Source organism: Nyctereutes procyonoides, unplaced genomic scaffold, assembly GCF_905146905.1.
Source record: "Nyctereutes procyonoides isolate TBG_1078 unplaced genomic scaffold, NYPRO_anot_genome, whole genome shotgun sequence".
In the NCBI taxonomy this organism is placed as follows: Eukaryota; Metazoa; Chordata; class Mammalia; order Carnivora; family Canidae; genus Nyctereutes; species Nyctereutes procyonoides.
The window spans coordinates 25868469-25889781 of record NW_026575134.1 but is presented as its reverse complement, the minus strand read 5'-3'; the positions used below and the strand labels follow the sequence as shown (position 1 = coordinate 25889781).

General features: G+C 52.0%; 1 protein-coding gene across 1 annotated transcript; it reads right to left on the bottom strand.

The window, feature by feature from the left end:
* Positions 1 to 528: 528 nt before the first annotated feature.
* Positions 529 to 7165, bottom strand: LOC129494161 (basic proline-rich protein-like). Its single transcript, XM_055300920.1, has 3 exons — positions 6624 to 7165; positions 5123 to 5997; positions 529 to 1358 (listed from the first exon to the last, which is right to left on the bottom strand). The coding sequence occupies exons 1-3, from the start codon at positions 7163 to 7165 to the stop codon at positions 529 to 531; spliced, it is 2247 nt and encodes a 748-aa protein (XP_055156895.1).
* Positions 7166 to 21313: the final 14148 nt, after the last annotated feature.

Below are 21313 nucleotides of genomic sequence, written 5' to 3'. Positions count from 1 at the left end.
TGGGTCTTTGAGAGAGAGAAAGGGTAAGCCATCACCTAGTCTTTAAAAGTTCTGGTCATGTCGCTGGGGACTGAGCATCTGCATCTTTGTTGAATTTTCTCCTCCCTCACCATTCAACAAAAGTTGTTTATTGGTGACTCCCCTGCCATCAGGATATCTGCGGAGGTGGGTTCCCTTTTTGCGTGGTGAGGCGGGGGCGAGGCTGCAGCAGCGAGCCGGCCCTCCCCCCCCCCCCGTGACTCCTGGGGCCCAGGGCCTGGGAAGCCGCCCCCCATCCCGGGGAGCCCCTAAACGCTGCTGGCCATTTACAAAGGGGAGTGTGCGCGCGCGCGTGTGCGTGTGCGCGTGCAGCTGCAGGCTCGCTTGTCCCTGCCCGGGAGTCTGTCTGTCTGTAGCTCTGGGAGGCTGCAGCTGGCCGATTCCGTGGGAGACCAAGCAGGATGCGTGGGCAGAGGAGCCGGAGAGGGGGAGGGGCGGGGGGGAGGCGAGAGCGGGGGCACCGCGCGGCCCTAGGAGCTGGCGCCTGCGTCACTCGCGGAGCCGGGGCGCTCTGCCCCACCGGCGCCCAGATCCACCCGAGTCACGGCCCTCGCTGCCTGCGCGGGCGCGGCCGCCGAAGGGCGGGGAAAGGACGCCGCTGCCCTGCCGGGTCGCGCGGGCTGCGGGGGGTCCCGGGCGGATGGGGGGGATGAGCTGGGGATGAGCTGGGGGCGAGCTGGGGATGAACTGGAGCGAGCTGGGGATGAACTGGGGGCGAGCTGAGGATGAACTGGGGGCGAGCTGGGGATGAACTGGGGGCGGGCTGGGGATGAATTGGGGCGAGCTGGGGATGAACTGGGGCGAGCTGAGGATGAACTGGGGCGAGCTGGGGATGAGCTGGGGCGAGCTAGGGCAGAACGGGCTGAACTGGGGCAAGCTGGGGCTGAACTGGGGCGAGGTGGGGATGAACTGGGGATGAACTGGGGCGAGCTGGGGATGAGCTGGGGCGAGCTGGGGGATGAGCTGGGGATGAGCTGGGGGATGAGCTGGGGATGAGCTAGGGCGAGCTGGGGATGAACTGGGGCGAGCTAGGGCGAACTGGGGCGAGCTAGGCGAGCTGGGGATGAGCTGGGGCGAGCTGGGGGATAAACTGGGGCGAGCTGGGATGCTGAGCTGGATGCTGAGCTGGGTGCTGAGCTGGAGATGAGCTAGGGCGAGCTGGCGCTGAGCTGGGGCGAGCTGCGGCGCCGAGCTGGGGGCCCGCCCTCGGGCCGCAGCAGCCAGCACGCCCGGGTGGCGGCCGCCCGCGCCGAGCACAAAGCGCCGAGTGCGAGCGGGAGCCTCCTCCCGGCCGCAGCCGACCCACCGAAGAGGAGAATCTGCGCGTGACGTCAGCAGCTCCTGACTGACGCAAGCTGGCAGAGGAGACTCAAGGCGGCTGCTCCGCGCTGCCTTCAGGAGTCTATTTTCTCCAGCCCTCTCGTAGTGAATTTACTAGAACGCAAAACACACACACGCACACACACACACACACACACACGCACGCACGCACATGCAGCTTTCAAAATATACATTTCCAAAGGCGGTGTGTTGCAAACACAGCGCGATTTTGCAAAGCATGGGTGGGAAACGTGGGAAGGGTATGGAAGCTCTTTTTTTTTTTTTTTCTTCTTCTGCTTCTTCTCCTCTCCCTCATTTGGGAATCTCCATCGTGGATAGCGTTAGACTCCAGAGCTTGCTTGGGAAGCTCCTCTGGGGAAGGGGCCTAAGCACCCCCTTTCCCCGCCCCCCCTCCGCCCCCCAGCAATCAGGGAATCTGGTCAATGAAGACAGGCAGCTCTAAAAGAATACAACCACTCCAAAGCCTTCTGCTGGGGAGACTGCAAGGAGCTTGCAACAGGCAGAGGCAGACGGGAGTTAACGGGAGGGTGGGAAAACATAATATTTGGGTATTTTTTTTCCTCTTTGAAAAACATCACCTGCAGTAATGCAAGCGAGTCTGGTGGTGCAGAAACAAGTGGGGAGGGGGCGCTTAATGCACATTTAATGTTTTGGATGTAACGTTCCAGCGAAATGCCTTTGTGTGTGGAGGTTTTTTCAGTTCTTGCTAAAAATAGCATCAGGGTTTGATCGTGTTCCAGAAATAGACCGAGGGCTGTACTGGATAAAAAGCCAGCGCGGGTGGAAGAAAACCTGGACATCACCGCATTGCCTCCCCCCAACTATGTCTGGAAATTAATTGTTGGATTTTTCCTCTCCTCTCTCCTGTCTCCCTCTCTGTCTCCACTTTCTCTTCCCTCCCCCTATGTTTCTCTTTCTCTCTCTTAAGGAGTTCCCGTTTGGGTAAGTAATATTATGTCATGTGCATGCCGCAGACTGTGAGTATGAGCTGAGGCTTACTTTGTGCATGCTCTGGGGTTCTTTTTTTGGCTGCCTTTCTACCCCTTTCTGAAGAAGAGGGTGGGACTGAGTGGAGGGTGAGGGGCATAGCTGTGTGTGTGTGTGTGTGTGTAATGGATTTGGGGCTGCATGCAAAGGAACTGAAAGGGGGAATTCTTGCAGAGCCGGGAATCACCCTGACGAATCTCTGAATCAATAGCTGCTGCAACTCCCTCTCTCTTTATGGGTCGGCGCTGTTGAGCCCGGTTTTCTCGCCTGCCCCCCGCCCCTCCCGGTTTTCTCTGTCTTAAAGGGTGCCCAGATCCCACTTAATGGACCATCTCGCTGCGAGATTAATGGAGGCGATGTGATATAAATTAAAATTGCATGGATGGGGCCGGGAGGTAAAGAGGGGGACAACCTCTGCTCCCTGGACAGGCTTCCCTGGGGTGGGAGCCGAGGCCCGGGAGCCCGGCCCGCGGCTCAGGGCGCGGCAGCTGTCCACCGAAGCAGGTGCTGAAAATCCCTCGGTCCGCGGCGAGCCCGGCTGCGAGCGCCAGGGGGCGGGGTTGGCGCCAGCTGCGGGGAGCCCCGCCCCGGCTGCGGGAGAGGGATGCGGAAAGGAGCGGGTTAAGGATGTTCAAAGGGGAGAGTCGTGACTTCGGCGAGAGCTTTGGGGAAAAGGAGGGGTGAGTGGGAAGGAAAGGGAAAAAAAATTAAAGGAGGGGGGGAGCCAAGTGTTAGATTCGAGGATGAGCCAGGGCCCAGCGCTCCAGGAACCGAAAGCCGGTTGCTCACCAGCTTTCTTCGCAAAGGCCAGTCCCTCTCTGGGTCTCCATTCCCAGGCTCCCGCACCTTCCCGCCAGTGAGTTTGAAAGATTTCTCTCCGGTGATGGTGACTCTCAAAATAAGAGGCTATAGGTTGCTTTATTCGGACCCTCGCCGCCTCCCCCTTCATGCCCCCCACATCCTGCAGTTCCCCAGTAAGGTGTGTAAAGATGTGTCTGTGCATTATGGCATTTTTCTTACTATCCCCCCTTCCTTCGCGTCCTAGTCACAGGAGCCCCAAATGAGTTGTGGTATGAATGAATTAGAAACCAAAGCACAGGAGTTGCTGGTGCGATGCGCAGAGAATCCAGGCTTGGGAACGACGCGCGGCGCCTTAAAGTCAAAAGCCAAAGGGCTTCTGGAAACCGGCTCCGAGGGAACCTGGGAAATGGGGGGGTTCTTCCCCAAGTCGCCAAATGTTATTGAGGAGACGGTCAAGTCCCTGGGGTTATGGGCTCGACCCAGAGTGAGATTCATTGCAGTCAGCTCCAGACACTTTGACCAAACCTGTAGCCAGACAGGTGAGGAGGGAGGAAGGTTATCAGAGGCCAGAGCGGGGATGAATATCACGCGCACACAAAGACATTCATGCTGATTAAGTCCTCCGCCAGGGATAATAAAAAAAAAAAATGCATCCTCTAACTGGCCCACAAAGGTGGGCCGAACACGTTAGGGGGGATGAATCTTGCAGATCTGCAATAAGCTTGTTTGCATACAGGGATATTTTCTACATAATTAAAAAAAATAAACTCGGGATGGTGAGGTAAGTATCTGGGGAGGGGATAGCCCTCAGGTGAGAGAGGAGGAGAGCCCAGATGCTCTGCACTCCCCTTGCCCCGCTCTAAAGCAGCAAGTCTCTGGCTTCCATGACCTGACCCCCACGCAGGGCACCCAAGGCGCAGCCCTCAGGGGGAAAATAAAGAGGGTGGGTCCAGTTATTTTTAGTCCAGGAGCAGTCCCTCTCTGCAAGGCTCCCCGGCCGAGAGAGACTGAGTATTCGTCGACTCACAATAGTAACAAGGGCTGTTACTGATGTTGCAGAGAATAACACAAATAACGCTGCAGCCCACACGGTGCCTGGGCAATTCAGCTCCAACCATAGCTGCTCGCAGCTCTCGGCCCACCCCTCGGCCTCCTCGTCATTCACCCGGACCCACTCCTTTCTCCCCCCCAGCCTCGCCCCTCTCGGTCCCCAAAGTTGCGTGGTCGTGTTTACAAATTCTGGCACATTTGCAAAGAAACTAGCTGGGGGTGGGGATGGGGGGGCTGGAGCGGCCGGCCTGGGAGGGGTAGTAGCGCTAGAAAACACTTGCAGCACGTGGAGCAGCGGTGATGGTGGGGAGGGGAGGGGGTCCAGGAGTCCTGGAGCAGGAGGGGGGATGCCTCCTGTCCTCGTTTCCCCCATCCCTCTGCACAACGCACAAGTTTACCCCCGGACTGGATCCTATTAAATAATTCAATGGCAGCGGTGTAATTTTGGTTGGAGCCAGCACGGATTCCCAAGTCGTGACTGCAAAAAGTGAGTAATGCGCGCTGGCTGCGTCATGGCTCTAGTCACAGTTCATTCCGAACTGAGAAGGAATCGTGACTTTGCCTGGAGACGTCCCCTACATGGGAGACGGCGGGTGGGGGGGGAGCCGAGCCGGGGGAGCCGGGGGTGGGGGGAAGACCTGTCCAATGAGAACCGCTGCCGGGGGGGGGGCATCTGGAGGCGCCGCCCGCCGTCTCGCTCTCCCCGCCCGGCCCGAGCCCCTCTCCCCCTCTCCCCCTCTGCCCCGGCCCCCCTCCCGGCCGGCGCGCTCGCTCGCTCGCTCGCCCGCGGCCCGACGAGTCCTCAACAAGTTGGAGGAAGGCAGGAACGCAGGGGTTAAGCTCGGGGAGCGGCAATTACCGAGATCGTGACCCTCCCACACAGTACAGTAACTTATATACTTACCTGGAGAGCCCGTCCGCCGCCGGGCGGGCCCCGTGGGGGCGGGGAGGCCGGGGGGAGCGGGCCGCGCGGAAGGGACTCCCGGAGCCGGCTGCAGTGCGGACGGGACCGGCGCGCTCCGGGGCCCCGGGCCCAGGTAAGGAGCCGGGGCGGGGGGGGGGGGCGCCGGCGGCAGGTGGGCTGCGCGCAACTTTTCCTCGCGTGGGCCCGCGGCGCAGGGGCGGGCGCAGACCCGGGAGCCCCCCGAGCGCTCGGGGGGCGTGTGCGCGCGCGTCTCCGGCGGCCGTGCCCGGGGTGCTGGGCCGGGGATGGAGCGGGATGGAGCGGGATGGAGTGGGATGGAGGGGCGGGGAGGAGGGTCTACAGGCGCCCGGGGACGCGGGCTACTCCGTCCAGGGGCGCCCGTCCCCGGCATGCGGAGCAGGAGTGTGTGCGCGCCCGCGCCCGCCGCACGTCGATCCCGGGCAGGCAGGGGACAAATATGGCAACTTTGTTGCACTGTTTGCAGCATCCCACCCTGGCTGAGTTTTCCCCCGCGGAGGCGGCGAGGAGACTCCGGTTGGGGAGGGAGGTGCTCGGAACGTTCCCTTGCCCACGCCCTTCTTGGATACGGGGGGCGGGGGGGCGCGCCGGAGCCGACGCGGGAAGGGCGGCGCTGCGGTGGGAGGAAGGAGGGCAGCCCCTCAAAGTTTGGATGGATGGCGGGGCCGCGGGGGCCGCGGGGGAGAGGGGGAGCGGGAGCAGGGAGGACGCACGCCAGAGATCGCCCTCCTCCCCGCCCCTCCCCGCTCTTTCCTTCTGCAGAGGCCAGAATCTCCCGCGGTTGTGGGAGCCGGCGACCCGCGAGGGGCTCGTCCCTTGTTGTTCCCCTCAGCCATCTGCAGAATGGGGAGGAAGGGGGGGCTGCAGCAGCGCAAGGGCAGCTGAGGCGAGTGGGCCACGAGACACCCCATATCTAGACGGGTCTGGGGAAGGGTGCAGAGGGAGGAGCTTCACCACCGCTCTTGAGCATTCAGAACTTTTTTTTTGGTGGGGGGAGATTGAGACATTCTCATTTCTCTAGAAATAGGCTTGACTATCGTGGAGTTTGGATTTATTTTATGTTCATCTTTGCCTGTCGTTTTCTGTCTGCATCTTCTGGCTTGGATCCCGTTGGGAGAGGTCTCTCTCCCTCTCTCTCTCTCTCTTTCTCTCTCTCTCTCTTTCACCCTCCCTTGCTCTGTATCTTGCACCCCTCCCCTCACTCGGGCTGGGATACGGGGGGGAGGTAGGGGTCCCGGCCAGCTTTTTTGCAACAACAAGATTTTAACGTGTTCCAGTCTGGGTTTTGTTGAATAATTAGAAATGGAAATATTTTTTCCCCTCCCTCCCCCTTCTGGGAAAAAAAAAAAAAAGGGAAATGTGAGCTCTGCCCTGATTGGTGGGTGACGATTTTAGTCCGCACCAATGAGCGGGCGGCCTGGTCTGTATTTATTTAGTGCTCTGGGGGAGTTTTTCTCTTTACGCAGCGCCTGTAGTCACGGCTGGAACCTCGGCTGGGGGACTAGGAGGGACGGGAGCGGGCGCAGGGGGAATCCGAACTGTACCTGTTCGGAGATGCGCGACCTTGTAGCGGGGCTGGCGGAGCCCCGGAGGGGGCCGCGGGCTGGTGGGCCGGCCCGGCGGGGAGGCTCGGGGCGCCGCGCGCGCGGACGGGGTGGAGGCCGGGCGCCGGGGTGCCTGGTTCCTCTCCGCGCTCCGCTCCTCTCCCTCCACGCGCCTGGCTCGCGCCTGTGCGGGCCGAGCCGGGGGTCGCGGGCGGCGTGGAGGAGGCGCGGGGGGCGCGGGGCGCGCGCGGGGCGGGAAGGCTGAGCCGCGGCGGAGCGCGCAGGGGAGGCCGGCGGGCTCGGCGCCGGGTTCGGAGCCACCCCGGGCTGGAGGCGGCGGCGGCGGCGGCGGCGGCGGCGGACCGAAGACGCCGGCAGACTCTGCCCTTCGCGAATCTTTTTGCGGTCTGGGCTTGCTGTACATAACTCGATAGCCGGAAGCCCTTACCCCAAAAAGCATTCGCGGAGGGCGCGCTCGACGAGAGGACGGCGGCCAGCAGCGAGGGCCGGAGCCCGCACCTTCCCGCAGCGGCTCGACCCGAGCCTTCCCGGCCCTTTCCCCGCGTTCCACGGAAGACACACACGGTCCCTTCCTTCCCTCGCGTCCTCCCCGCGCTCCCGGGGGGCACTGGTCACCCGCCCGTCCTCCGCGCGGGTCCCCCGCCCCCAACTTCTACATCGACTTTGTATCACAGGGGGAATGGGAAGCAGGCGGTGCGCGTGTGTTTCCCGAGAAGTGGAAAGAAGCTAAAATACAATAAAAGTTTACAGAAGTTGTGTCTTCCCCCCGCCCCCGCCCCTGCCCACGCCCCGCATAACCCCGTCCACCCCCTGCAAGAAAAGGGACCCGGTCTGAAGGCCAAGTCACTAGCTGGGATGCGAACCAGTTTGGGACACGTCCTGGGCGTTTTCGCCCTGATGATCCGGGTCTGCAGTGTAGGGGTGGGGAAGCCCTTGGGGAGGGGCGGGAGGCCCTCTGCGCCCTCTGCCCCGGCGTGGGGGACCCGCAGGTGCGGCGGCCGCGGGGGACTGGGCAGCTCCGAAAGACGGAGAACACCCAGGCGCCGCCCGCTGCCCGCACTCTTCTTACCCCCCGCACCTGCTTCCAACCTAATTTGGGGCGTTTGGCAACCTCAGGTCTCTCCCATCTCATCCTTTTCCAAACTAAGTAGCACGGAAGGGGGTAAAACAGGCGAAAGCTGGGGAAAGCCCCGCAGAGAAGGCGCCTTGGAGAGATGTGCTTGCACCCGACTCTGCAGCCTAGCAGCAGCAGCAGCAGCCCTGCCTTGGCCTCTCCAGGCGCCCCGTCCTGGGGAGGGGAGCGGAGCTGCAGGGCTGAGGATCGCCTGGGGGTCCCCCTCCTCCCCTTGCAGTCGTTGGCACTTGTGATACAAGTGGCACAAATCAGGCCTTCCCCGTGCTCTGCGCCCCGTGTCCTTCGCCAGCTAGAGACAGTGCTAGACGCCCTTAGGGACTGGGCCAGAAGGACACACAGACACTGGCCGGCGCCCACAGGGAGAAACACGGGTAGAGGATGAGTCTAGGGATGGGGGAGCCCGAGACCCGAGGGACGCGAAGCTTCGCGTTCTCGGGGAGGGCCCGAGCCACCCCCGCGCCCCAGCCCCCGCTGCCCAGTGGTGCGAGCGCCCAGCCCCGTGCCCCTCGCCGCTCCGGGCACCCAGACTCCGCCGTGTGCCGGGAGGCCCGAGGGCTGGGAGTCCGGGCGTGCTGGGCACGGCCACCCTCTCCCGGCTGCGCCGCGGGAAGGCTCCGCGGGCGAGGACAGCGGCCTCCAGGGCTGCCGCAGAGCCCCTCTCCCCAGATAAAGGAGATTTTCCCTCCCTGCTTGCGTTTCCTGAGAGAGTAAAAGGGGCCCTAAGATGTGCAAAGGAGATGGAGCGAGAGCAAAAGCCCGGGGGGCTTCCCCCCTGCCTCTCGGCCGGGGCCGTCTGTGGAGCGATGGCTGCGGCCGAGCGATGCGCGCAGGGGCCGCCTTAGCCTAAGGACAGCTTCGCCCCGGGTCCCCCGGGCTCCCCCTCGGCTCCGGCTCCCTCCTGCCCCCTGCCCGGCCCGAAGCCCTCGCCCCCCCCCCCAGCGCGACCTCCCGCAGAGCTGGGCCCGGCGGCCTTGGAGAGCGCACCTGCCCTGGAGGCCAGGCCGCGCTGCGGGGTCACTGCGGCCGGGCCCCGCGCCACCACCCCACCCCCGGACAGGGACGGGGCCGGGGCCGGGGGCTCCGGAGCCGCGGCCGGCGTCGTGCACACAGCGAGGCCCGGCTCCCCCGCTCAGCCGGACAACTGTTGCTGCCTCGAGGCGGCTGCGCCCGCAGCTCCCGAGCCCGCGCCCGCTGCTCGCCCTCCGCCCGGCCCCGGGGCCTGCAGTGGGGGGGAGGCTGGGCCGGCCGCGGGGCGCCCAGGGGAAGGACCCCCGCCCCCCGCAGTAAGGGCTAGTGTGGGGCCTGGGGCCGCTTTGCTTCCTCCTGCAGGCGGAGGCGTAGCCCGAGGCGGGGTCTCCCCCTCCCCACCCCGCCTTGCTGGGAAGGAGGGGTGCTAGCTTAGGGCCCTCGACCGGCTGATGCACACCCCTCTTGAAAACAGCCACGTCACCCGGTGAGCCAGGGGCCTGATGGAAACTTCCAGGCCCTGGCACCTGATGTGGGCCTCACGCCCCTACAGAGAAGCGGGTCGGGGTGACCGCAGGAGACCCTTCCTCCCCGTCCCCTCGCCCTGCCCAGGGGGTCCCGCAGCCCTCCAGGGAGCCCTCAGCCAGCTTAGTCTCCGGCTGTGCTGGAAGAGCAAGGCCAGAGGTTGTCTCTGGAGCTAAGGAAGGGGTGCAGGCACCACGGGGAGGCACCCCCCCACCCCGGCCTTGTGCCCTCTAGTGGCTGGGCCGGCCTGGCCAAGGCGGGGGTGAGGGTGCACCTGCAGTCCCCTGCCCTCCTCTGCACCTGTGACCACAACCAGGTTTTCCCCCTTGGCCCTTCTGTCCTCTTCCCAACACCTGAGGTTGCTTTGAGTCCTTCTGCCCAGCTGCCTGATGTTGGAAGCAAAGGAAGGGGCTGAGGTGGAATCCAAGAATCCTGGGCACACTTGCTGCAACCTGAAGCCAAGACCTCCTTTGTCCCAGAGACTTCTCCAACCCGGGTGCTTGGTGGGCATCCCTGGAGAGCTCTCCTGGGGCATCAGCATCCCTGCTTTGCAGCCCCCTCCTTGACTTCCCATGAAATGTCCCTGCCCCCCAGCTCTGTCACTCGTCTCCTCAGCCAGCAGAGTAACCCTCCCCATCTTTTTCCCTTTCAGGTAGTCAGACCTGTCCTGACAGCCAGCCGGAGGTCTACAGGAGGGGTGGCCACAGAAGGAGGGAGTCCCAGAGGCCTCAGGGACTGGCGAGTCTGAACGAATGAGCACCCGAGTCCCAGGTGAGTGAAAGACACCCCAGCCCAGGGCCCCTTGGCCTGGGCAGAACCGAGGAGACCCACACACACTGCTCACTTGGCGATGCGACACAGCAAGTCAGGGATCCAGTGCTTGGGGACAGTCCTCAGTGGCTTCTTTTGGCAAAGAAAGGCACCCATCACAGAGGCCACTAGGAAAGACAGTGCCCCCCGAGATGGCCCCCGTCCTGTTTTATCCTCTGGCAGGACTTAGGCCCGGGTGTGTGCAGGCCCCCAGCACTGAGGGGCGCAGGACTTCTCAGTGGGGCACATGGTCCCCTGCCACCCCTGACCTCCTGGGCTATTTCTGACCTCTCGAGGCCCCGGGGAGGTACAGCCTGGCAAGGTTATTTGCTGAGCCCAGTTTCTCTGAAGAAATGGAAGTGTTGAGTTCTTTCTCCTTCACTGAAGTTGAGCATAGGACAGGCAGGAAAAGTTTTAGGTTATTGATTTTTTTTTTTTTTGAGGGGTAAGGCTTTAAACTCTCGATACATTTACTTTTCCTATTAACCAGCACAATCCTCTGCTATCAAGCTCTTGTTTAGCTGCCTTTCTGAGCTTCAGAGTCCTATTGTGAATTCATATGGGGGAATTCAGTGCAGAGCTTGGCAGAGAATTTTGGAAGTCCAAGGCTGTTGGATTTGTAAGGGAGAGAGCGAGCTACCTGGCTAATCCTTGGATGTTACGTGAGCAAAATGTAGGAAACTGCCGGAAATCTTTGAGGGGGACTTGAGGCTCGGGGCAGAACAGAAGCAAATTGCATGCAAGACCTTCAGCTGATTATAGGACAGGCCTGTTTGCTGTATGAATTGAATGACTGCTACGTGGATTGTTTGGAATGTTTACATTTTGAAAGTGGAACTCAAAGAAGAAATAAATTTGACTGGAATCCTCTACAGTCCTACCCTGTAAAGTGAGGGCAAGGTCTTCAAATCCTTCGCTGACCCTAACTCCCTTTAAGTTCCCCTTTTAATGTAAGGATCTGAAGTTAACAACATCTGTTTTTGGACAGTAGGGTTGTTGTTCACTCCAAATGGTTATTAGCTCCCCCTCCCCCACCGATATTTCAGTTGCATTGCAGAGAAGGCTGAGAAAATAATACAGGGATGGGATTTTCTTGCCTGAAGGGTAACCTCTTCTGATCATGTTTGAAAAAAAAATCTGTCAGTGGGTTAAATCTCCCGTTTAGATATAATCTGGAGCATGCAAAAGTTAGCAAGAGCCATCGAGGGTGTACAGACCAATACTTTCGTGTTATAAATCCAGACAGAGGTTCAGAGAGGTTGGGTGCTTTTACCAAGGTCACACAGCTGGGGCTCGCACTCCGACTGTTTATGGTCTACTCTGGGTTCTTTCTTTTTTACTAAATCTTTCCTACCATTGCCAAATAATAAGATCATCAATAAACACAACCCAGGGCGTTGTAACGGATTCCCTTCCAAAATGACTTGCATTTAGGAAGCCAGGGTTCAAAGAAGAGTTTACCGAAAGTTTCTTCTGCTGGCCATTAGCATTCTGGAAGCATCCCTAGGCCAGGCAGGGTCCTCCCTCTGTCTCTGCCGGCAGGGCCTGCTCTTCAGAGCCTCCATGTTGGCCTCCGTCTGCTGAGGAAGTCCTCAGCACGAGAAATGTGCTGTGTCATACGATTCAAGGGATTGGTCCCTTTCACAAACTGCCCCAGAGTGAAGGGGCTCCGGGGCCCGGGGCCCTCTGCCTTGTCCTCGCCTCTGGGTGGCCTTGGGCTCTCTTCCTTCCTGCCTGCTGGGCCTAATTGTGAGCTGCTGGGGGCGGGGGGGAGGAGTAAGGTCTAGTTCTGAGTCTCCCAGGGTCTCCTAATCACTTTCCAAGTGAGGAGGACCCTCAGAAGGCACTTCCAGACCAGGCCGGGACCCTGTGATCCTGTTCCTCGGACATCTTCAGAATGCTGCACCTCCTCTGCTTGTAGGGCCTGGTCGGCCTTGGCCTAAGGCTTACTGCCAGCCCGGAGCTGACGCCACTAGTTCAGCTCTGCGTACTTCCACCAGGGACAGCGGGTCTGAGGCGTGGGGAGTGGGCCCCAGCACCCAGGAAGAGCAGCCACCGGGTGCCTTCCCCAAGACACCACCCTGCTGCTCCTTTGCTGGCCTCCCCCCACCGTGGGCTCCCCCACAGCGTCTCCCCCTTTGGGACAGGCACTGGCGGGCAGCTTCTGGCTAGGAAACGAGATGCTTTTCTTTGCTTAAAAAGCAATGGGTTTGAGAGGAAGAAAAATGAAACGCAAGTTACAGCTAGGTTCAAAAGCAAAGCCCCGGGACTGTCTAGCAGTGTGGAGGACTGAAAGGGCTCAGTCTGTCTGGTTCTGACTCCTCAGCTTCAGGACCCCACAGAACATCAGCTGTACCCTTCTTGGGCTTTAATTTCTCCATCTATAAAATTAGATGCTGTAGAGCTCAGGCCCCCTCATCCATTCATTTATTCAACAAAGGTTTACTGAGTTCCTACTACGCGTCAGGCCTTTTTCTAGGCGTTGGAGATAGAAATAAGTTATTTTCCCTTTGAGAACTCAATGAAGCTAGGAACTTCTTCCCAGAAAAACAAGAATAGAAAAGGGAAACAAAAACAACACAGATATCCTACACATAATTGCAGGGGGTTCATGACCTCCCTAGGTGCCAGGAACCCCAAGTTAAAATGTGTCTGCCTAGCTAGTCTCTCTACATTTTGCAATACGAAGGGTTGAGGCTTAGGTCGCATCATCACAACTTGACTTGTAGGCACCTACTTTATTTTCCTTGTAGCGCACTGTGGCATTTTGTCACGACCTTCGACTCCCCTTTGTTGGAGGACAAATATCTATTACTTTCTTAATACTGCAAACAGCTAGACAGATGTTGAACAGAAGGACGAGTGACCAAAAGGCAGGGCAGGCGTGGAGCTGAGGGACAGAGCAGAGGAGAAGTTCACCCCCAGCCCAGCCGGGACCTATAGGGCTTCCAAGGGGCACCCGTCTTCTAGGCTAAGTCCTCTGGGAGGAGAGGGAGGGAGGTTGGCGTGGAGCTGGGCAGGGTAAGGGCTGAAGGCCCATTGCGGACCTCAGTGGCGCTCTGAGCACTGGGCGCAGGATCTGGTCCGGGCACTTACCGCAGGCTGTTTCGTTTGTAAGGTTTTATGTACTATTTGACACAGAGCACGACTGGGGGAGCCGCAGAGGGAAGGGGAGAAGCAGGCCCCCACCGAGCAGGGGCTGACCCCAGGCCCCCGGGGTCACAACCAGGCCTCCCGGCACCCCTCCCTCCTGCAGCCAGTGTTACTGAGGTTTTCGGGGAGGGGAGCTCAGGAGTCTCTAGGCCTGGGCCCTCAGAAGGGACGTGGAGGGGTCAGTGGCAGAGGCTTCCTGCTGCCACCGCTTCAGGGCCTCTCCCTTGGGGGGCCCTCAGAATCCCTCCTCACCCTGAGGAGGCCTTCAGCTTTTTCATTTAGGGGAAGGGGCCTTCAGTGACCGCAGTAGCAACCAGAAGGTGACGCAGGGAGACGTAGATGCTGCTCCTCGGCGCACCCAAGGCTCAGGCCCGGCCCAGGGCCCGGTTTCTACTCCAGCAGGACGGCAGCAGGTTGCTGCGGCTGAGGCTAACTAGAGAAAAATTCGTCTACATACAAACTGGTCCTGTTCGGTTTTTCCATTTCCTCATCTGTTAAAGGGGACAGTGCTGGCAACCCTGAGGTTCTGGTGAAGATGAAAGGAGATCATGCATGGAAAGTGCTTCGTAGCTGCTCAGTGCTCAATAAATGGTCGTTCTTGCTGCTGCTGTTGTTATAATTATTATTATTGGGATTTTTTTGTTCTGTTTGACACATATAGCTATGGCATATAAGGCTTAGATCCTAGAATCAGCCGTCATAGAGACAGAGCTATTCCCTGAGTGACAGATAAAAGATAATCTTTTCTGGAAGCATCTGTCCATTTGCCCCACAGCCTGCCAGTGCCCAGGATTACCCGGCTGGGAGCAAATCAGAAGGGCTGATAGGAAAATCTTTTTCTCTACTTTATGCATCCCTACACAAAGATTATCTCTTTGGGGTTTCATTCCCCTTTAATTCCTTGCTTTCAAGTTCTTTTTTTTTTTTTTAAATCTATTGAATTTATCACAATTATTTTTGCAAATCATTTTCTTTTTTTTAAAAATATTTTATGTATTTATCATGAGAGATACAGAGAGAGGCAGAGACACAGGCAGAGGGAGAAGCAGGCTCCCTGGGGGGACCTGATGCAGGACTCGATCCCAGGACCCTGAGGTCATGCCCTGAGCTGAAGGTAGCCGCTCAACCACTGAGCCCCCCAGGGGTCCTGCAAGTCATTCTCTTTATACTTTTTCTTCTTCTTCTTCTTCTTCTTCTTCTTCTTCTTCTTCTTCTTCTTCTTCTTTTTTTTAACTTTCTGTTCAGTGAGAATGAGTGATTCACCTAGGATGCTTGCCATTCCCCTTTTACTTTCAGCTTCTATCCGGTCCTGAATTTTCGGGGCTTAGGTGATTCCCACCAAGGACATAGTAAAGGAGAAACAGAAGGACAGGACCGGATGACACCACTTGCTGTCGTAAATCATGTTTTCTCTTTCCTTCTGACACATATTTTATCTTCATTCTTTTCTTCTTCCAGCTTCACTTTTCATGGTCTTAGAATCTGTCTCTTCTTATCCCGTGGTGGGGGTGGGGGGGTGGAGAGATCTTTGCTTTCCTCCCTATGATCCACTTGATATCCCATTAGGCATTTCTTTTAAGTCTTGGCTGCAAACTGGAGGGGTGATTATAGGAAGAATGGGATGTAGTATCTATATTTCTGGGTAGCACTAGAATGGAAGGACCAAAGCTTTCCCCCAAACCTGTGAAGCACATCTTAGGCCATCCCAATGAGAAAGAAGAAGATATTTTGTTTTATTTTTTACCGATTTTTCATAGAAACTGGAGGCTCCTGCACAGACTCTCCATTTCAACTCAGAGCCTACCTATTGCTTCTATTCAGACTTTTCTTCTCTTTTGTTTTTTTTAAAAAAATCATAATTATTATTATTTTTAAAAGATTTAATTTATTTATTCATGAGAGACACCGAGAGAGAGGCAGAGACACAGGCAGAGGGAGAAGTAGGCTCCCTGCGGGGAGCCTGATGCAGGACTCGATCCCGGGTCTCCAGGATCACACCCTGGGCAGAAGGCAGGTGCTAAACCGCTGAGCCACCCGGGCTGCCCTAAAAAAAAAAATCATAATTAAAAGCTCAGGGATATGTCACATGCAGTCTACACACCTCTTCTTTGAAGCCTTTTAAGGAGAGGATAAAGGCAGCCTAGTTTGAGGGAGCAGTAAAACCTAATGGTTGAGTCATGGGCCTCAAGGCTGCTGAGACCTGGCTTTATTACCCAGCTCTGCTCTTTCTGGCTGCGTGCCCCTGAGCACCTGTACCTCCAAGTCAGTCTCCTTATCTGTGAAATGGGGATATTAAAGTACCTACTTCCTAACGACGTTGTTGGGGAGGTGAAATGTCAGTGACCACACGGCCTTGTACTCCCGGCGCATAGTATAGACCCCGCCGGCACTCATGCAGACCTAGGACCAGATGTCACTCTGCACAAGTTGGAAACGGTGACCTTTCAGTCACTAAGTGTTGTGAAGTAGGAGATGAGTCTCAAGTCCAAGACCTTCTGATCATACCGGGGTTTTCCAGAAGTTGTGAACCCATCCGGGGCTCAACCAGTAGTGATAGCATGAGGGGACCTTGCTGAGGGCCTCCCAGCCTCTAAGGAGAGCTGGTCGTTCAAACTGTGAGGACCCTTAATAGCGCAACAGGCAAGTAACTTAGATCAACTCTGTAAAGGAGGTACCATCCCCCGGTCGACTCATCTGTCAGGCCCACATCTTAGGTTAGTAGGAGGAAAAAAAAAAAAAGTAGAGAAATAGTTTCACTATTTGTTTCAAAGTGGAGTGAGTGATTTTTTTAAATTAATTAATTAAGGAGTCTTCTTCAATCCTCTGAATTTGTGGCAAGAACATTGGGTTAGGAAAAAGAAAAAGAGATAAGAATACCTACTTGCTAGACGTAGAGGTTTGATGAACCGAAATGAAATTGCCTGGAAAATTCTATAATTCTTAGCTGATTATGGGGCAGAAAGTAAGTTAATTTTTAAAAGGAAGGGTGAATTAGATATAGCCCTGCAAACTTTATCCTTTAGACTCCCACCACCTCTGAACCTTAACACCACATTTAATGAAATACTGTTTAAATAAAAGGAGAAAATAATTTCCCTCTGGTGAATTTCCTTATGCCTAACTTTCTTTTTTTTTTATTTTAAAACATATGTAAGTAACGGAACACAGAGGTAGTCATTTATTATAAAATTTTTAAGGAAAAGAAAAAAATATTTATTGATAGGCAGCTTCCTGCATTAAAATTTATTCATTAAAATGCTAAAAAAATTAGGATGTTAAGAAAACATTTGAAGCTGTAGGATTCATCTGGGTTTTTTTTTTTTTTAAATGTATTTGCAGGCTTACAGAATCTTCCAATTCATAGATATTTCCCCCTTGACATTACCTTTTAGAGAGTTTTCTAGAAAAAGAAGCTGTTTTGAGTGGCTTTATATAAGAAATATTTACATTTAAATATGAAGTGGTCATGAAAACTGTTGCTATCCCTTCAAATAACAAGTGGTATTTTAAAAATACAAAGTTTATTGCTTTTCTGAGGATTAGCTACTAGCTTCTTAAAATTTTTAAATGATGCTTTAGAATTCTGAGAGAAAGGAAAATCTTTTTAAAAGAAGAGGGACTTTTAAAAATAAACTATACCTGTTTTTTCATTTTATGACTGAAAATCTTGTTTCTCAGTGAGCTACCTCTCAGCTAATCTAAGATTTAATGTGAAATTTTGTGTTTTTTGTTTGATTTCTGTATAGAAAACAACTAAAGACAATTTATCCCAGTGAAGATCATCATTTAACCAAAGATCAAATATCTAATATATTTTATTTATGAATATAAAACATCAATTTTTCATGTGGCACAAAGGAAATATAACTTTCCAGAGAGATATGTTATAATTCATTAATATGCTTATTTTTGGGAGGTGTGCCACAGTCTTCTACTATTCATAAATCAATTCCTTAATTTGAAAATAAGACCTCTTTTGCAGTTAACTTTTTAGTTAGAAATATAATTGTTATCAAGATATTTTTCCAGATACAATTTTAAACTGAGAGCATTTTTTTTAACTAACATAAATTGTAGGTTTTTATTTTAGCACTAGGATGATTTCATCTCTCTTTTTCCTTTCTGTATATGCTCATAGATTGCAAAATTTATAGATCTTAATATAACACATCAAAATAGGTTCTTTTACTTGTGATATTTATACTTACAAAAGGATTATACATGACACAGGATAGAGACTGTTATTTACTGCTTTGCTTTTTGGCAAAAATATTTTTTGCTGTGGTTTTTATTTTTTATTTAAGGCTGCATGGAGAGCCTTATAAGAAGTCAAAGTAGTAGATTCTGATAGTTTCTTGAGGAGTCATATTATAGAATTAAATCATATTTATGGAAATATCCAGAAATGATTATAACTCAAAAAAATCATATATCAAAAAAAAAGTATAAAAACCCAGGTCACAGAACTGCTCCAAATTAATTTTTTTTCAAAGATTTCACAAGTCTTTAATTGTTTCTCATACCTTGCATTGTGACCACCAACCTGTTGCATTTAAAGATGCTGTGTCTGCTGCAGAAAAGAGAGGAGACCTGAAGTGATTAAAATAAATTTCTTGAGCAATTGTTGGCTTTGTTCTCACGGCCATTTTCTGGTCTGACAGGCACAGCCCAAGGGCAATCTTTCCATATATATGAGGGTTTTTTTTTTTTTTTCCTACTCTTCCTGTTGCCTGTTAATATGCACCTGTATGGGAAAAAATATGGCTAGGAGAGCTTTCTTTCTTTTCTTTCTTTTTTATTGTTTTGAATGGAGGCTTTGGAAGTCAGGAAAAGAAGTCGATGCCTGTTAATTCTTTCTCTTTGAGGGGGTCAGAATTGTATTTTTGATGCCATCACTCTTGAGGCTAATATACATTTACTGAAGGTAAGGAAGGGACGCCATGATCTTAAAGATCCTCAAAGGATAAGGGAGAAATGTCCCCAGCTAATAAGTGACATGGAGAATATGGGGTAAGGAAAGATACGGGGAGCTTATTGCCACATCTTAGCTCAGTGATGTCATCAAAACCCTGAAATCATAGACTCAACATCCGTCCACATGTTAAGTTCATTACAGTATTTTTGTTTGTATGTGTGGGTATGCACATGCTCATGCGCCTGTGCGCTATCACAAGCAGACACTAGCTCATCTTTTTCACTTAGAAGGTAGAACTTAACCATTTGTATCTAACATTAAAACATAGTCTCATGCTGGCTTAGTCTGACTAGTATCTCAGAAGATATAAATTCCTTTAAGTTTCATTTAAAATTAAAGTGGGGTCTACCCTATAAATAAGCTAAGTATTGACATTATTTTTGACACAGGGAAGTCTTTTTTTCAAAAGTTACCCTCAACTCTGAATTAAACCTTAGAACCCTTTTTGCCTCCTTAAAAAAACTGATCATGGACTTGTGCAGTTGTCAGCATCTGACAGTGCTGAATCAAAACATCTTTAAATAAATAAAAATTTATTCTCCAACCTTGAATATGGGGAAATCCCATCAATAATGTGGGAAAGGCACTAACTAAAATGGTTTGGCATCAGTATCAGTAAAAAAAAAAAAAACAGCTGTCAAATTTCTAAATCCTATAAAAAGAGAAAGAACACTGACTTTATTTTCTCCTAGTAAACCACCTTGAGATCCTTAGAAGGAAAGTGATAGGGAATATAATTATGACCTTCAGTATTGTAACCACCATTATTTACTGATTTTGTTATTAAAAATATTGCAATGACCAAAAAAAGAAAATAATATATATAGCAGTATAAAGAAAGAAAAAGTAAAATATTTTAAAAAGGAAAGAAAAAAATTTGATGATAGGAAATTAAATTTAGAGAACCATTGGAGCTACGTTTAAACACATAATAAATATATGAAATTCTTCTCTCTCACTGCCTTCTTACAGGAGCACATGTACATAAAAACAAAATTTGTACAAGTATTTTTAAATTGATATTCAAGTTTACTTAAAATTTTACTGCTGTCAAATTTGCCCATCGTATTTCGGTAAATTTAGGAATCAATATTCTCTGAAAGAGATTTCTTTTTTCCAAACTGGAAACAGGAATCGTAAGGGGAAAAGGTCAATTCATCCTTCACCCTGATAATTGGATTAAGGGCCTTCTGAGTCATAACGACGGTTAACTTTTTAAAATCCTAATTACTCCCTCGTAATGACATAATCCTTGAAAAAGTAGTAATCATTTTTAAATACCTGAAGTTTAAGAAAATACAACTTTGAGGAAGAAATCTTTCAGGAAAAATAAATGTTAGCAATTTCTACAAAAACAAACAAAAAGTCAAACCTATTTTATTAATATATTAAAACCATATTTAGAGCAAATTTTCTTTTGGGGGAAGTTTTCAGTAAATTCAACACATATTCGATTTTAGGAAGGCATTGAATAGACTAAAAAGATAGTAACATGTATGAGGAACTTGAGTCTTAAAAATACTGTATTGGATTTTTTTGCTCAAAATTTTATTGACCAATTTAGTTTTTCTTTTTGATAGTTTTTTTTTAAATTTTTATACTCCTTTTTATTTTTGAAAAACTTAAATCATTATCGATGTAACTACATTGACCTCAAAACTGTTCCCCTTCTTGTGGCCTGGCTTGGTTTGGGCTTCTTAGGGCTAACGAACTAATGAATGAATTCATAGCTGGAAGCGTTCTGTATTAGAAGAAACTCTGCCTCTCTTAGGTTTGCGTTAAGAATATGTTTTACCAATAGGGTACCTGAGTCACTTATTTTTCTTTTCTCTTTGCTTTCTAGATAGTTCCTTTTTTCTTCAGAATCTTGTATTATGCTGACCTAGCCCCATCCAAAATTATCCAAACAAAAAAATGTGTTGTCTCCTTTTTTTTCCTTTTTCTTCTTTTTTAAGGTTTTTTTTTTTCCTTTGCAGAGTAAATACCTTTTACTTAGAGCAAATTAATAACCCTCATATAGTCGGAGCCTTTTTATTGAGACCACTGTGGTACATTTGAGGCCCATTATGATGCAGCTTTGGGTTGAACAGTCTTGTAAACTATCCCAAGTAAACACGTGATAACAAAGATGGGAGTCCCACCCGGATCCCAGCAGTGCTGACGCCCCTGTTGATTCTCGGTGGTCTCTGATAACAGAGGGACGAAGGGCTGCGTGTGTATCCTGGGGGAGGCAGGGATCTGCGGTGGCCTTCTCCAAAATCAAGGTGAAGGTTCTTGGGCTTATGTTGCTCTGTGTATATATGTTTATGTCTTTTCCCCCAAAACCATCTGAGAGGACGTTTGGTCTAGTCTAATTTATGGTTTTACAAAAAATAGTTGAATCCAGATCAACTGGCTATTAATCAGTGAGTGATATGTTTTCATTGATTATCTGGCTAAAATTGATTGTTACATCCTCCCTCTCCCTATGCAGAAGTTGAATCAACACTTGATATCTTCAATCATTTATTCAATAGAAGATCTTTCTGGATGATGAGTCAGATGTTAGATGTAAATGAGGAGAACTTATTTGTTAATGTTGATCGTTGAGTTTTATAGGTCTGTGGATTTTTAAAGTGATCTTCAAGGGTCAGAGTAATGTACCTAGGATTTTAAATACAATTAATCCTCATTAGTTTCCTACTAAGAACAGCAACAAAGATGATAAACCTTAGTGGGGAGTAACCAAACAATGTTTTTGCTATTTATATATTCATTGAATAAATTTTAAAATTCCTTGAAAATTTACGTGCATGGACTGACAGCTTCCTACCTCTCACCCGCAGTGCACACACACAGAAAACATCCACAAAGCATGCACACACAGGGAGAAATCTATTGCCCCATTTACATAATCTTCCACATTTTGGTGTTTGTAGGTTGGCCTGAAGAATGAGCCAATTCCCAAGTCATCAACATGGAACCTTAGGATTTTATGGAACTAGTAGGGACGCTCAAGATCATCCAGCCCAAACTGTGCATCC